The sequence below is a fragment of the Ornithorhynchus anatinus genome, chromosome 1 (assembly GCF_004115215.2).
Source record: "Ornithorhynchus anatinus isolate Pmale09 chromosome 1, mOrnAna1.pri.v4, whole genome shotgun sequence".
Taxonomy (NCBI): domain Eukaryota; kingdom Metazoa; phylum Chordata; class Mammalia; order Monotremata; family Ornithorhynchidae; genus Ornithorhynchus; species Ornithorhynchus anatinus.
The window spans coordinates 100228770-100244865 of NC_041728.1; the positions used below are offsets into that span (position 1 = coordinate 100228770).

General features: G+C 43.9%; 1 protein-coding gene across 3 annotated transcripts in view; it reads left to right on the top strand.

Annotated features, from left to right (window-relative positions):
- Positions 1 to 16096, top strand: part of DAW1 (dynein assembly factor with WD repeats 1) — a 60235-nt gene that overhangs the window by 20027 nt on the left and 24112 nt on the right. For 2 of the 3 annotated variants that reach the window (XM_029076377.2, XM_029076381.2), the window contains exons 2-7: positions 3277 to 3349; positions 3647 to 3791; positions 9368 to 9426; positions 10674 to 10796; positions 13336 to 13435; positions 14715 to 14822. In XM_029076377.2, the coding sequence (XP_028932210.1) occupies positions 3277 to 3349; positions 3647 to 3791; positions 9368 to 9426; positions 10674 to 10796; positions 13336 to 13435; positions 14715 to 14822 (608 nt within the window). The remainder of the gene's footprint in view (positions 1 to 3276; positions 3350 to 3646; positions 3792 to 9367; positions 9427 to 10673; positions 10797 to 13335; positions 13436 to 14714; positions 14823 to 16096) is intronic. The other variant, XM_039912484.1, reaches the window with a different exon arrangement.

Consider the following 16096-nt stretch of genomic DNA (forward strand, 5'->3'; position numbering starts at 1 on the left):
CGGTCTCGCCCATCCCGCCGTCGACCCCTGGGCCACGTCCTCCCGCGGTCCTCCTCACCTCCAACAATCTAAATCTCTTCCCCTCTTCAAATCCCTACTTAAAGCTCACCTCCTCCAAGAGGCCTTCCCAGCCTGAGCTCCCCCCTTTTTCCCTCTGCTCCCTTTACCCCCCCTTCACCTCTCCGCACCTAAACCCTCTTCTCCCCCCTTTCCCTCTCCTCCTCCTCTCCCGTCCCACCCCCTCGGCACCGTACTCGTCCGCTCGACTGTATATATCTTCATCACCCTATTTATTTTGTTTATTTTGTTTAATGAGATGTCCATCACCCTGATTCTATTTATTTGCCATTGTTTTTATGAGATGTTCTTCCCCTCGACTCTATTTATTGCCATTGTTCTCGTCTGCCCGTCTCCCCCGATTAGAATGTAAGCCCGTCAAAGGGCAGGGACCGTCTCTATCTGTTGCCGACTTGGCCATTCCAAGCGCTTAGTACAGTGCTCTGCACATAGTAAGCGCTCAATAAATGCTATTAAATGAATGAATGAATGAATCTGTAAAATGGGGCCTGAGACTGTGAGCCCCATATGGGACAGGGACTGTCCAGTGCAGTGAAAAACAGAGCAGAAGTAATAATAATAAAAATCATGGTTTTTGCTAAGTACTCAGTATGTGTCAAGCACTGGGTCAGGTCCCAGGTGGGGCTCACAGTTTAAGTAGGAGGGAGAACAGGTATTGAATCCCCATTTTGCAGCTGAGGGAACTGAGGCCCAGAGAAGTGAAGTGACTCACCCAAAGTCGCACAGCAGGTACGTGACAGAGCCGGGAGTAGATCCCAGGTCCTTTGATTCCCAGGCCTGAGCTCCTTCCACTAGAACACACTGCTTCCCAGTGAAAACAGGTGGGAAGAGAAACTGCTCTTGACGCTTCCATCCCTACTGGTCCCCTTGATTTCATGCAATGGCCAGGAGGCTAACAAGAAACCATTCTGCAGCCCTGGAAGCGGGAGCTCTGCGGAAGCAAGACAAGTTTCTTCCCTCATCTTCTCTGGCACACAGCTATTTAAATCCAGGAATAGTTGGTACTTGCTCTCAGAGTGATACCGAACAACCTAGACTGTAAGCTCGTCTCTAATAATAATAATAATCATGGTATTTGTTAAGCGCTTGCTATGTGCCAGGCACTGTTCTATGCGCTGGAGTAGATACAAGATAATTAGTTTGGACACAGTCCCTGTCCCATACGGGGCTCACGGTCTTTATCTCCATTTTATAGATGAGGGAACTGAGGCACAGAGAAATTAAGTGACTTGCCCAAGGTCACATAAGACAAGTGGCAGAGCCGGGATTCGGACCCAGGACCTTCTGATTCTCAGGCTCTCTCAGGCCGATACTCCATCCGCTAGGCCATGCTGACTCTAAGCTCTCGTGGACAGGGAATATGTCTGCTTATATTATACTCTACCAAGTGCTTACTACGGTGCTCTGCACCCAGTAAGCATTTAATAAATTGACTAGCTGACTAAAACTAGTCAATTAGAGAAGCAGTGTGGCTTAGTGGAAAGAGCCCGGGCTTGGGAGTCAGAGGTCATGGGTTCTAATCCCAGCTCTGCCACTTGTCTGCTGTGTGACCTTGGGCAAGTCACTTAACTTCTCTGTGCCTCAGTTACCTCATCTGTAAAATGGGGATTAAAAAATGTGAGCCCCACGAGGGACAATCTGATTACACCGTATCTACCCCAGCGCTTAGAACAGTGCTCTGCACATAGCGCTTCACAAATACCATAATTATTAAAGCTCATGACTAGATAATGAAATTGTCACTGTTACAAGCCATTGTATTTATTGAGCGCTTACTGGGCACAGAACACCCAGCTAAGCACCAGAGCGAAAGACATTAATTTAGATCAATGTTACGGATGTGTATATAAGAGCTGTGGGGCTGGGGAGAGGGAATGATTAAAGGGAGCAAATCAGGGTGGGGAAGAAGGGAGTGGGAGAAGAGGAAAGGGGGGCTTAGTCAGGGAAGGCCTCTTGGAGGAGATGGGCTTTCAATAAGGCTTTGAAGGTGGGGAGAATAATTGTCTTTTGGATATGAAGAGGGGAAACATTCCAGGCCGGAGGCTAGAGGTCGGCGGTGAGATCGACAAGATTGAGGTAAAATGAAAAGGTCAGCATTGGAGGAGTGAAGTGTGTGGGCTGGGTTGTGCTAGGAAATCAGGGAAGTAAGGTAGGAGGAAGCAAGGTGATTGCTGCATAGCCGATGGTAAGGAGTTTCTGTTTGATGCGGAGGTGGATGGACAACTATTGGAGATTCTTGAGGAAAGGAGAAACCTGGACTGAATCTGTTTTTGTAGAAAAATTTTCTGGGCAGCAGAGTGAAGTATGGACTGGAGTGGGGAGAGACAGGAGGCAGGGAGGTCAACGAGGAGATTGATGCAGAAATCAAGGTGGGATAGGATAAGTGCTTAGATTAACATGGTAGTAGTTTGGAGAGGAGAGGGTGGATTTTAGTGATGCGTAGGTTGAACAGACACGGTCTGGTGACAGACTGAATACGTGGGTTGAACGAGAGCGATGAGTCAAGGGTAACTCCAGGCTTCTGAGACGGGAAGGATGGTGGTGCCGCCTCTAGTGATGGGAAAGACCTACTGTAGGGTACAAAATGGAAATTCCTCAAGGAATTGTAATGACCTTTAGAAAAGGCTTCATTCAGTAGTATTTATTGAGCACTTACTATGTGCAGAGCACTGTACTAAGCGCTTGGAATGTACGAATCGGTAACAGATAGAGACAGTCCCTGCCCTTTGACAGGCTTACAGTCTAATTGGGGGAGACAGACAAAAACAATGGCAATAAATAGAATCAAGAATTATGTATTATTATTTATTATAAAATTTATTAAATTAAATGTATTAAATTCTTAAATTTAAAGAATTATTACAATTATTAAAATGATTTATTTTAATGTCCGTCTCCCTCTCTAGACTATAAGCCCCTTGTGGGAAGAACACGTGTCTACCTACTCAGTTATACTGTACTCACCCAAGCACGTAGTACAGTGCTCTGTACTCGATAAGCGCTCAAATATCAACGGTTGATGCGAGCAATTTTCTCCTGAACTTAGAACAGTGCTTGGCGCATGGTAGAAGCTCAATAATTACTATTATGACTATGATTCTTGAAGAAATACCCCTGGGTCATTCATTCATTCAATTGTATTTATTGAGCGCTTGCTTCAATAGGCCCCTTCTAAATTGTGATTGTCCATTTTAACAGGCATAATTTTGGAATATGAAAAAAGTGGAGAAATAAAGACGAAGTCCATAGACTTGCTAGATCTCAGCCCTGAGTAAGTAATTTCTAAATCTCATGTACCTCATAGATTCTATTCCTGGCTCTGCCACTTGTCTACTGCGTGACCTTGGGCAAATCACTTAACTTCTCTGTGCCTCAGTTACTTCATCTGTTAAATGGAGACCTATCTTCCTCCTTCTTACACTCTGAGCCCCAAGGGTCTTGTGTCTACCCCAGTGCATAGCACAATGGTTGGCACATAGTAAGCGCTTTAACAAATACCGTAATAATAGCAATAATGATTATAATGACGTTTTTCCAAAGGGAAAGTAATGATTTTGTTGCACTGCAGTACAGATGTTGAGGTCTTAGTAGAAGAAATTCAGAAAGCAGAACCACTCATCACAGCCTCAAAGACAGACCAAGTCAAATGCCTGATACTAAGATTGCAAGAGAAGCTTGCGCAACAAGACGACCACAGATTTTACCTCTTTAAGGTAAGAAGTGTATAAAAGGACTTGTCATATTTGTTTCTGCCCCATCCTTGGTTTTCCTCCTCTAGACTGTAAACTCCTTGTGGGTATGGATTGCATCTGCCTATTCCTTTGTATTTTTTGTTACCGATTTGTACATTCCAAGCGCTTAGTACAGTGCTCTGCACATAGTAAGCGCTCAGTAAATACTATTGAATGAATGAATACTCTTCCCCAGGGCTTACTTAGCACAGTGCTCTGCACAGAGTAAGCCCTCATTGACTGATTACCCTGCTGTTTTGGCTGGTCCTTGTCTTCATGACCAGACAGATGCATCCCTCCTTCCTACTAGCAGTAGTTATGGTGTTTATCTATCAATCAATCATATTTCTTGAACACTTACTGTATGCAGAGGGCTTTACTAAGCCCTTGCCAGAGTACACTATAACAGACACATTCCCTGCCCACAAATTCATTCATTCAGTCGTATTTATTGAGTGCTTGCTGTGTGCAGAGCACTGTACTAAGTGGTTGGAAAGTACAATACAGCAATAATCAGAGACAAGTTTCCAGTCTAGAGAGGGAGACAGACGTTAATATAAATAAGTAAATTATGGATACGTACTCAAGGGCTGCGGGACTGGATGGTGGGGGGTGAATAAAGGGAGCAAGTCAGAGAGACACAGAAAGGAGCGGAAGAAAAGGAAAGGAGGGCTTAGTCAGAGAAGGCCTCTTGGAGGAGATGGGCCTTCAGTAAGGCAGGGAGAGTCATAGTCTATCGGATTTGAGGAGGGAGGACATTCCAGACCAGAGGCAGGACGTGGGTGAGGGGTTGGCGATGAGATTGACGAGATCAAGATAAAGTGAAAAGGTGGGCATTAGAGGACTGAAGTGTGCAGGCTGGATTGTAGTAGGAGAGTAGTGATGTGAAGTAGGAGGGGGCAGGGTGATTGAGTTCTTTAAAGCCAGTGGTAAGGAGTTTCTATCTGATGTGGAGGGGAATGAGTAACCACTGGAGGTTCTTGGTGAGAGGGGAAACATGGCCTGAACGTTTCTGTAGAAAAATCCCAGCTCTGCCACTTGTCAGCTGTGTGACTCTGGGCAAGTCACTTCACTTCGCTGTGCATCAGTGACCTCATCTAGAAAATGGGGATTAACTGTGAGCCTCACGTGGGACAACCTGATTACCCTGTATCTACCCCAGCGCTTAGAACAGTGCTCTGCATATAGTAAGCGCTTAACAAATACCAAATTATTACAATGATCTGGGCAGCAGAGTGAAGTATGGACTGGAGTGGGGAGAGTCAGGAGGCTGAGAGGTCAGCAAGGAGGATGATACAGTAACCAAGGTGGGGATAGGATAAGGGCTTGGTTTAACATATTAACCGTTTACCCGTTATTATAATGCCATCCATTATACTAAGTTCTTGGGAAAGTAGAGCAGAAAAGGACACGTGTCCCGGCCCAAAGGGAGCTTGCGGTCTGTTGGGCAAGACGTAAAAATAATTACAAATAATAGAATCAGAATGAATGGCAATGTTCTATTGAAGAGAGAAGCAGCATGACCAAGGGGAAAGAACGTGGGCCTGGGGATCAAAGAACCTGGGTCCTAATCCCGGCTCTGCCATTTATCTGCTGTGTGACCTTGGGCAAGTCGCTTCACTTCTCTGTGGCTCAGTTTTCACACCTGTAAAATAGGAAATAAATTATAGTCCCTCCTACTAAATTCTAGCTTCATATGGACAGGGACTGTGCCCCACCTGTTTATCTTGTATCTACCCTGGCACTTAATACAATGCTGGGCATAAAGTAAATGCTTAACGAGCACCACTATTACTACACACAAGTCCCAAGGATGGATGTAAATGAATACATAGGTTATTAGGCTGATATTCCTCAGGGTGTTGGGAATGAATTGGGGAAGGCATGCGGGGGGAGGAGGAGGAAGCAGGATTTTAAGAAAGCTTTAAAGTTGGAGAGAGCAGTGGCCTGGTAGGTAGGCCCAGGCTAGGGAAACAGCACAATTCAGAAGATGGAGATGGGAGAACCCCCAATGATTGTCCATCCCCTTCCACATCAAACAGAAATTCTTTACCATCGGCTTTAAAGCACTCAATCACCTTGCCCCCTCCTACCTCACCTTGCTGCTCTCTTACTACAACCCAGCCTACTCGCTTTGCTCCTCTAATGCCAACCTACTCACTGCACATCTTTCTGGTCCCACCTCTCGCCCACATCCAGCCTCTGGCCCAGAACACCTTCCCTCTTCATATCCGGCAGACTATCACTCTCCCCATCTTCAAAACCTTATTAAAAGCACATCTCCAAGAGGTCTTCCCTGACTAATCCCTCATTTCCTCTCCTCCCACTCTCTTCTGTGTCACTGTTGCACTTGGATTTGGATTCACCACTCCGTCAGCCCCCAGCACTCATGTAGATTTCTGGAATTTATTTATATCGACGACCATCTCCTACTTAAACTGTAATCTCATTGTGGGCATGAAACAGGTCTACCAACTCTATAATATACTCTCCCAAGTGCTTAGTACATTGCCCTGCATGCAATAAATGCTCAATAAATACAACTGTGAGAGCTGTATCAAGGCACAATCAATCAATTAAAGGTATTTATTGAGTGCTTATGGTATAAAAAGCTCTGTACTAAGCACTTAGGACAGTACAGTGCAACAGAGTTGCCAGGCATGTTCCCTGCCTACCAGGAGCTTACAGTCTAGCAGGAGAGACAGACATTAAATTTTGGAAGTGTACAAAAGTGATGTGGAGCTGAGGGTGGGGTGCTTAAAGGGTACGACAGATTCAAGTGCCTAGGTGACACAGAAGGGAAAGGCCGTAGGGGAAATGAAGGCTTAGTTAGGGAAGGCCTCTCTGGAGGTGATGTGATTTTTTTTTTTAATATGGGTTTGAAGATGGGGAGAGTGGTAGTCTGTATATGAAGGGGGAGGGAGTTCCAGGCCAGAGGGAGGACATGGGCAAGGAGGTAGCAGAGAGAGGAGCTTGAAATACAGTGAATAAGTTGGTGTTGAAAGAGTGAAACATCTGGGCCGGGTTGTAGTAGAAAATTAGTGAAATAGGAGGGGGGGGTAAGTTGCCTTAAAGCCGATGCTGAGGGGTTACTGTTTGATGTTGAGGAGGATGGGCGACCATTGGAGGTGTACGAGGAGTGGGGAGAGGTGAACTGAACACTGTTTTAGACAAATAATACGGGCAGTGAAGTAAGGATTGGAGTGGGGAGATCAGCGAGGTGGCTGATGTGCAGGAGTCAAGGTGGGACGTACTAAGTGCTTGGATCAGCATGGTTGCAGCTTGGATGGAGGACAGAGGGCAGCTTTTGGTGAGGTTTTGATGGTAAAACTGGCAGGATTTGGTGACAGATTCTGTCGGTTGAATGCGAGGGATAAGTCGATAATGCCGAGGTTACAGGTAGTGGTGTTGTCTACAGTGATGGGAAAGGCAAGGGGAGGACAGGGTTTGGGAAGGTGAGCTCTGTTTTGGATATGGCACAGTTGAACGGTGAGCTTTTGAGAGACGAATGTGAGCTGGGAAGTAGCATGTGAAGAGAACTGATGTGTAAGATGGAGAGAGTTTGCCTGGAGTTGCTCGCTGAAATGAGAAATTGGAGGCCATTTGTGATTTTTGAAGAGAGGACAGTAATGTGTTGAGTAGCGCTTTAGTTTGGCAGCATGTCTTTTCTAAGTTGGAAATGGGAGAGGCTGGAGGATCCTGACATCAACCTTCCTGTGCACTTTGAACCCCAGCAAGAACATGACTGTTGGGAACGAGGGAGTGGGAGAGGCACGCTGCGCCAGCCATCCGTACTATAATCAATTCCTCTGCACGAGTTCTCTGTCCTGAAGTCTCAGGACCAAGTTTCGTCTATCATTTCCAGTGTGAAAGCCTGTCACAATTCTAACCTGGCTACTCTCCTACTACAATCCAGCCTGCACAATTCGCTCCTCTAATGTGAACCTTCTCATTGTCATCTATCTCGCCACCGACCCCTCGCCCACGTCCTGCCTCTGGCCTGGAACGACCTCCCTCCTCAAATCCGACAGACAATTACTCTCCCCGCTTTCAAAGCCTTATTGAAGCACATCTCCTCCAAGAGGCCTTCCCTAACTAAACTCTCCTTTCCTCTTCTCCCACTCCTTTTTGCATCACCATGACTTGCTCTCTTTCTTTATTCTCCTCCCAGTCCCACAGCACTTATGTACATATCTGTCATTTATTTATATTAATGTCTGTCTTCCCCCTCTAGACTGTAAGCTTGTTGTGAGCAGGAAATGTGTCTGCTTATAAAATAATGATGGAATTTGTTAAGTGCTTACTATGTCCCAAGCACTGTTCTAAGCGCTGGGGAAGATACAAGATAATCAGGTTGGCCCATGTGGGGCTCACAGTCTTAATCCCAGTTTTACAGATGAGGGAACTGTGGCACAGAGAAGTTACGTGACTTGCCCAAAGTCACACAGCTGATAGGTGGCAGAGCCAGGATTAGAACCCAGGGCCTCTGGCTCCCAAATCCGTGCTCTTTCTACTAAGCCACGCTACTTCTCTGCAGCTTCTCTTATTGTTATATTGTCCTCTCCCAAGTGCTTAGTACAGTGCTCTGCACACAATAAGCGCTCAATAAATATGACTGGATGAATGAATGAAATGGTTTCACATAGCGAAACATGGGCATTGGGCCACCAGTCCAAAAAATGCTGATGATGGTGATTATTCGTAGATTTAACTCATAAATGAAACTGAAGCAGATATTTCCAGTTAGAATTGACCGACACAAGTCATTGGTTAATTGCTATTTTGAAACTACTTATTACCGTTTATCTAAATACTATTAGTATCATGGATAATGAATCTAGCACTTCATTTATGCAATCAGTGGTATTTATTTATTGAGTGCTCACTCTGTGCAGAGTACTGTACTAAGTGGTTGGGAAAGTATAATTCAACAAAATTGATAGAAGCAATCCCTGCCTACAAGGAGCTTACAGTCCAGGGGAGACCGACATTAAAATCGACTACAGATAGTGGAAGTGGTAGAATATAAGAATATTTACATAAGTACTCCTGGGGCTGGGGTGGGTATCAAAGGATAGTTTCTACAGGAAAGGCTTTAAAACCTCAAGACAAACCTCAAATATATTGTATATTACTACCATTGAGGTTTTAAACTTTTGCAGAAGCGAAATGCCAGTTTCAGTAGAATTTGAGGGTAATTGCCTTTCCTACCTTTCATGCAATCAATTAATTTATTATTATTGAGCTCTTACTGTGTGCAGTGCACTGGCCTAAGCAACTGAAAGAGTACAATACAACAGGGCATTACCTGAGCTCTCCTGCCTACTTTGAACGTAAGCCCCATGTGGGACAGGGGACTCTGACCAACCTGACTTTACATAATCCACACTAGTAGATTATATTATTATAAGATTGCTTGACACAGAGTAATCACTTAATATAAAACATAATTTTAAATTATTACTATCGATTAGAATGAATTGGGATCAAAAATAGAGATTTTATTTGGACACTCGATTTGGCTTGACTTTAATGCAATTTTTTTTGTTGTATCATAGGTCCTGAGAGCACATATTCTGCCACTGACTAATGTCGCATTTAACAAATCGGGTTCAAGGTAAGCGTCTCTCTTAGGTTCTAAAGCGTATCGTCGCTAACAACCATGTGACTTAAAGTGAACTCCTTATCAGAAGCGTTCCTTCGAGCCTTACTCTCAGCCTGGACCCACTTGACTAAAGAGGGAATAGGGTAGATTCATTCACTCAATCGATCATATTTATTGAGTACTTGCTGTGTGCAGAGCACTGTATTTTAAGTGCTTGGGAGAGTTCGTTATAACAATTAGTAGGTAGCTAATTTAGGGCCAGCATCATCTAAAGCAGAGCTGTGTCTGCCCCAGTTATTGAACTGGAGAAGGGGTGCCCAGAAATTAACTTTATTTCAACCTTTTCAGGTGGCATCGTGCTGGTCCGCCTACTCTCCCGAGAGAGGAGCGAACTCACAGGAAACTGTGGAGAAAGTTTATTTCCTGTTCTCTCTCACGGGGCAGAGATGGGCCAGGGGGAGTTCTGAGGTGACAGTACATGGATAGGGGTTGAAGAAAATATTTCCTGGCATGAGTGTCACAGTCATCTATAATGAAGAAGATCAGGGTGACTGTTTCCAGGTGCCCTTTCCTTGCCTCACACAAGGTCCTTTAGTCCTGCATCACTGTCTAAACTGGCTACTCACTTTTGATAAGCCAATTTGAACTGTGTCTAAAGCTTTTAACTCAAGCTAAGCAGATGGACTCTTGCCAGAAAATACAGCAGGCTCAAGCGAGAGGCAGAAGAGGACTCTCGGTTTACCGCTCAGCTGATGGAATACTTTGTGGTCTTTTCTGTTTAACTGTTTCAAGAGGATTCACCAGAGGGTCCTCAAAAAACGGGTGTGGGTTCTGTTCTGTAACTGCTTCCGAGCTTTGCCCTGCCCCTTAATACCTGGCGCTGTGTAGACTGTTCTTTCCGACCTGCAGGTTGAATGGACCGAAATACCAGGAGCCTTTAAAGGTCTGTACTGGGCTTGAACCAAAGCTTCCCTGTTCTCTCTCGATCGGAGAACATTCTCTCCTTTGTGCCCACCCTACTTCTGCAAAGCAATCCCCCTTATTTAAGACCATTCGCTAGAAAGCTGGATCTAGAGGCACCAGTGTTGGAGTGGGCCAGCCTCCTTAATGCAGCCCCAGTGTAATTGTTTCAGCCCACCAGATTTCCCCTGTGGAATCACAGTGAAAAATCCCAAGATGATCCTGAGCCCAGATGGGGTCTTAAGTTGGTTGCTGGGATTCATCTCGAATTGGGATTCATCCATATTTCTCTATTTCAGCTTTATCACCGGAAGTTATGACAGAACGTGCAAACTGTGGGACACTGCATCCGGAGAGGAGCTGCGTACACTGGAGGGACACAGGAATGTAGTTTATGCCATTGCGTTCAATAACCCTTACGGGTAAATATCGTTTCAAGATCTCTAGGAAGCTTCACTGCCCAAGTGATTTCCAAAGACACGGTGATCACAAACATCCTGGATGGTGTGGGATACTGGGTCAGAGCAGTGTGGCCTAGTGGAAAGAGCCCGGGCCTAGAAGCCAGAGGGCCTGGGTTCTAATTCTGGCTCCACCACTTGTCTGCTGTGTGACCTTGGGCAAATCACTTAACTTATCTGGATCTCAGTTCCTTCAACCACGAAATTGGGCCTGAATACCTGTTTGTTTTTTAAGCACGTAAGCACATAATGTGTGCCAGACACTACTAAGCTGTGGGGTAGTCAGGTTGGACACAGTCCTTGTCCCCCATGGAGCTCACAGTCTTAATCCCCATTTTATAGATGGGGTAACTGAGGTGCAGAGAAGTGAAGCGACTTCAAATAAATGAGCAGACACGCAAGTATAAATGCTATAGAAGGTGTAAATAACTTATTAAGCACTAGAGTTGGCTGAGGATGTTGGCAATTAGTTGGGAAAAGCTTGGTGGAATAAGTGGGATTTGAGGAGGGCTTCGAAAGTGATCTGTCTGAAGACAAGGAGTTCTAAACCAGGAGAACAGATCCAACGAAGGGACGGAAGTGGGAGGGTTGAGAGTGAGGTAAAGCTAGAAGGCTGATATGGGCAAAGCCAAGGTAACAAGCTGGGGAATAGCAGGTAAAGAGAACAGATAGGTGAATCTTGAAGCTGATTGTAAAGAATTTTATTTAGTTTAGTATGCATGACGTGATGCCTTAGGCTGATGATCCCATCAGCAGTGTGTAGTAAAGATCAGGGGGCAGGGGAGAGGCTGGAGGCCTGAAAACTGGTGAGGACCAGAGTCATACCAGGGTGGTGCTTGACATATAGTTTTAGACTGTGAGCCCATTGTTGAGCAGGGATTGTCTCTATCTGTTGCCAAATTGTACATTCCAAGCGCTTAGTACAGTGCTCTGCACACTGTAAATGCTCAATAAATACGATTGAATGGAGTAAGCGCTTAATAAATGCCATCATTATTGGCAGTTGGGTGGAGAGGATGAGGCAGAACTGGGAGATGGCGGGCAGGAAGAATCATCAGGATTTGGCAGAAGAGACAGTACAAGTTGAATGATTGCAAAGACTTGATGATGACACCAAAGCTGTGGGCTTCTGGGAGGCTGTTGGAGTTGTCAACTGAGAAGGGAAAGTTGTGGTTGTCGTTGGTTAGTGGTATTTGTTAAGCACTTACTATGGGCCAGGCGCTGTACTGAACGCTGGGATAGATACAAGTTAATCGGGTTGGACACAGTCCATGGCCCACATGGAGCTCACCGTCTTAATCCCCATTTTACAGATGAAGCCCAGAGAAGTGACCTGTCCAGAGCAGATGGGTGGCATAGCTGGGATTAGAACCCAAGTCCTTCTGTCTTCCAGGCCCGTGCTCTAGCCTCTAGATCAGGCTGCTTCTCTAAGGGTGGGTTTAGGGAGTAAGACGTTATAGACATGTTGAGTTTGAGGTTCTGGTAGGCTGTCCAAATTAAGATGCTCTAGAGGAAGAGGAGTGAGGGATTGTAGGCCAGGTGAGAGGTCGGGGCTAGAGAGATTTGTTGGATACGGGAGTCATCCACATAGAGGTGGTAGGAGAAGCCAGGGGAGTGGGTCAACTCCCTAAGAGAGAGAGTGTTCCTGTCTTTCACAACAGCCTACTGAATAGATAATAATTGTGGTACTTAAGTACTTACTGTGTGCCAGGCACTGTATTAAGTGCTGGGGTGGTTACAAACTAATCACGTTGGACACATTCCCTGTCCCACACGGGGCTTACAGTCTCAATCCCCATTTGACAGATGAGGTAATTGAGGCACAGAGAAGTGAAGTGATTTGCCCAAGGTTACGTGCCAGATAAATGGCAGAGCAGGGATTAGAACCCCCCCCAGACCTTCTGACTCCCAGGCCCGTGATCTATCCACTATACCAGGAGGGTGGATATCAGTCCAAATCGTCTGGCTCCTCAATTTGCCTCTGGGCATATTCATCAGTCAGTCACATTTACTGAGCACTTACTTTGCACAGAGCACTGTATTAAGGGCTTGGGAGAGTACAATAGAACAGAGTGGGTAATGGTAATAATAATAATTATAGTACTTGTTATGTGTTTACTCTGTCGGACACCCAACTGAGTGCTGGTATACAAGATAGAGTACAATACAATAAAATAGAAGTTAAATCAAGTTGGACACAGTCCCTGTCCCACATGGGGCTCACATTCTTAATCCCCATTTAGTGAAGTGAAGTGACTTGCCCAAAGTCACACAGCAGACAAGTGGAGGAACCGGGATTAGAACCCAGGTCCTTCTGGCTCCCAGACCCTGGCTTTATCCACTAAACCATGTAGACATCGTCCCCGCCTACAGTGAGCTTACTCATCTACTGAGAAAGTGGTTTTCCCACCACTGCCTTCAGTTCATCTGAATCGTGCCCTTTTTGTTGACATCATTTCTTATTTTGCCTTTCAAATGCGTTGAATGTGTTCTCCAATTTCAGGGACAAGATTGCCACCGGATCCTTTGATAAGACTGGTAAACTATGGAGTGCCGAAACGGGAAAATGTTATCACACTTTCAGGGGACATACAGCAGAAATAGTGAGTGACTTCAATTAAAATTTCCATTGTATTTTTGCATGCTGCTGTGAAGTTTCCATTGTTATATGTATTATGTCACCCAATTTCCATAATCCACCACTATGATTACCATAATATTTTGGACTTTAATCAAAGCTTTTCAGACTTTTTTTCTTTTTTGTGGGAGCCTCAGCTTCGGTTCGCTTACAAAATAGTTCTCACATTCACCTCACATATGCAAGGTCCCTGAATTGAGACTGAGCAGAATCAATCATTCGGTGGCATTTATTGAGCACTTTTATGTGCAAAGCAAGGTACTAAGCTTGAGTACCAGTATGATTTTGTTCCTTAAACGCAACTCAACCTGCTCGGAGCATCATCAAAAGTTCTTTAATCACTCATATAGGATCTCCTGATGGCTTTGGTCGGAAAGTACGCGTGCATGTGATAATGAAACACTGCCTAAAATTTATAAATCAAATTTATAAATCAAATTTAAAATTAATAAATCAACGGTAGCCTGATAATGGGTCTAAGAAAGACTGAAGTTATGAAATAGCCTACACTTGGAAAATTTTACCCACTGCCCAGGCTCGCCAATGGCAATACCGAATTGCATGATGTGGGCAGGACCTGTCTACCAATTCTATTGTATTGTAGTCTCCCCAAAACTTAGAACAGTGCTCTGCATATGGTAAGCGCTCAATAAATATCATCGATTGATTGGATTCTAGTTTAATCCCAACTTCGATGATGGCATATTGTTCTTGAGTTTGAGGATTTCTACCAATTGGAGAAATCTCAAAATCTGTGCTCCTGCAAATAGTTTGAATGCATTTGTGATATTTTAACATGTTTACCTAGTTTTTTGGAGAATCTAACCAACTTGGATAATTCCTCGAGGGCCTGGGGAAGTATTTTTGCTATCAACTTGGCTCTTTTCCAAAAAAAGTACTTCAATAGAAAAAACTATTCATTCACTATTCCTTCTTTCCAAAGTGATTTATCAAAAATAAAGAAATGGTCTCTGCAGTCAGCGATTTTAAATTATGAAAATGTCACTTGGGTATAAGAGGGATCCACTGGATAGAGCACAGACTGAAAGTTTGTTATGGGCAGGGAACATGTCTATCAACTCTTTTTTATTGCAGTCTCCCAAACACTTAACGTTCTATACATAGTAAGTGCTCAAATACGATTGATTGATTTATTGATTGGCCTGAATGTGATGTCTTATTGCCGCTAAAAAACACGTGGTCAATTTGTCATTGTCATTTCTCTTCCTCTTTTCTAAATTCAGGTGTGTTTGTCATTTAATCCTCAAAGTACACTGGTAGCAACTGGAAGTATGGACACTACAGCCAAACTATGGGCAGTTCAGACCGGAGAGGAAGTGGCTACTTTGACTGTGAGTTGATGATTGATTGAAATTCAGAATTTAGCTCTCTCTTTCAGTTATTCATCCAAGGACTGGACAGATTAATTGGGTAATTAATCTTCAGGTCCTGTGTTGCTATGTATCTGACTTTCCCAAAATATGTATAGCTAGGCAGACTTTTAAAACTATCAATATTTTAATCAGATGTCTCCCAAGCCATACACATTATTGGTCTAAGTCCATCCCAGCTAGCACTAAATGCAGTCTGAGAATTTATGGAGCAGTACCTCTTTCCCAGCCGTTGTAAAGTAGAAGTTTCCCATTAATATGTGAATTTCAACTAAAAATATGCTATTTTCCTGGCAGTCCTTAAAGGAATTGGCCTGACCCACTTTAGGTGTGTGCCCATTTGCTTCTAGAGAATAAATTTTCTTATTGAACCCGAATGATAGAATTTAAGGTTCCAGCTACTTATAAAAATCTCAGGGCAAATGTGGTTCATTCCAAATGAATATATTTTTAATGTGTATTCTTGGATTTTTTTTTCCTGGGTTTGAAGAAATACGTAGCTTGGCTCAAGATTCAACTGATGTTGGCTTAGTCTACCAGTCTAACAAAAATGATTTACAAGCTCACTAAAGTTATTCTAATTTTTTATCATATTTAGGTTTGGTATTTAAGTGCTTTCTATATTCTTAGCACCGTACTAAGTACAGGGGTAGTTACAGGATAAACAGATTTGATATCCCTGTTCCTCATAGGAGTTCACAGTCAAAGAGGTATAGGTAGAGCAGATATCTTATTCCCATTACAGAGAAAAGAAAACTGAGGCAATGAAAGGTAAAGTGACTTAATCACATTAAGCAGCCCTGAGGTAGAGGTGAGATGAATACATTAAAATAAAAACAATCAATGATAATGAAACATCAATATCGAGCTATGTCCCAAAGCAAACACTATTACTCTATTTTGCACTGCTCTGCCACTTACCCAGTTTTTTGGGGAATTAAATTTTGCCCTAAATGGACATTCACCTTAATTGTAATGAACTTTTTCCTTTCCAGTGAATATAAGGATTTCCTTTTTTCTAAATTCATCTAGCTAAATCTCTCTCTTTTTTTTTTTGGCATGCCATAGAAACAAGTAACATTCATATAAACAGTGTGTTGAAATGTAGAATGCTGGGGACTTTACCCAGCCATCTGTTTCCACACCCAGCTTACAGTTGCTGAGGAGGGAGGAAAAGCAAGCCAGCCAGAGATAGTAACATTTGTGTTATTCTTTAAGCACTTACTATGTGCTAG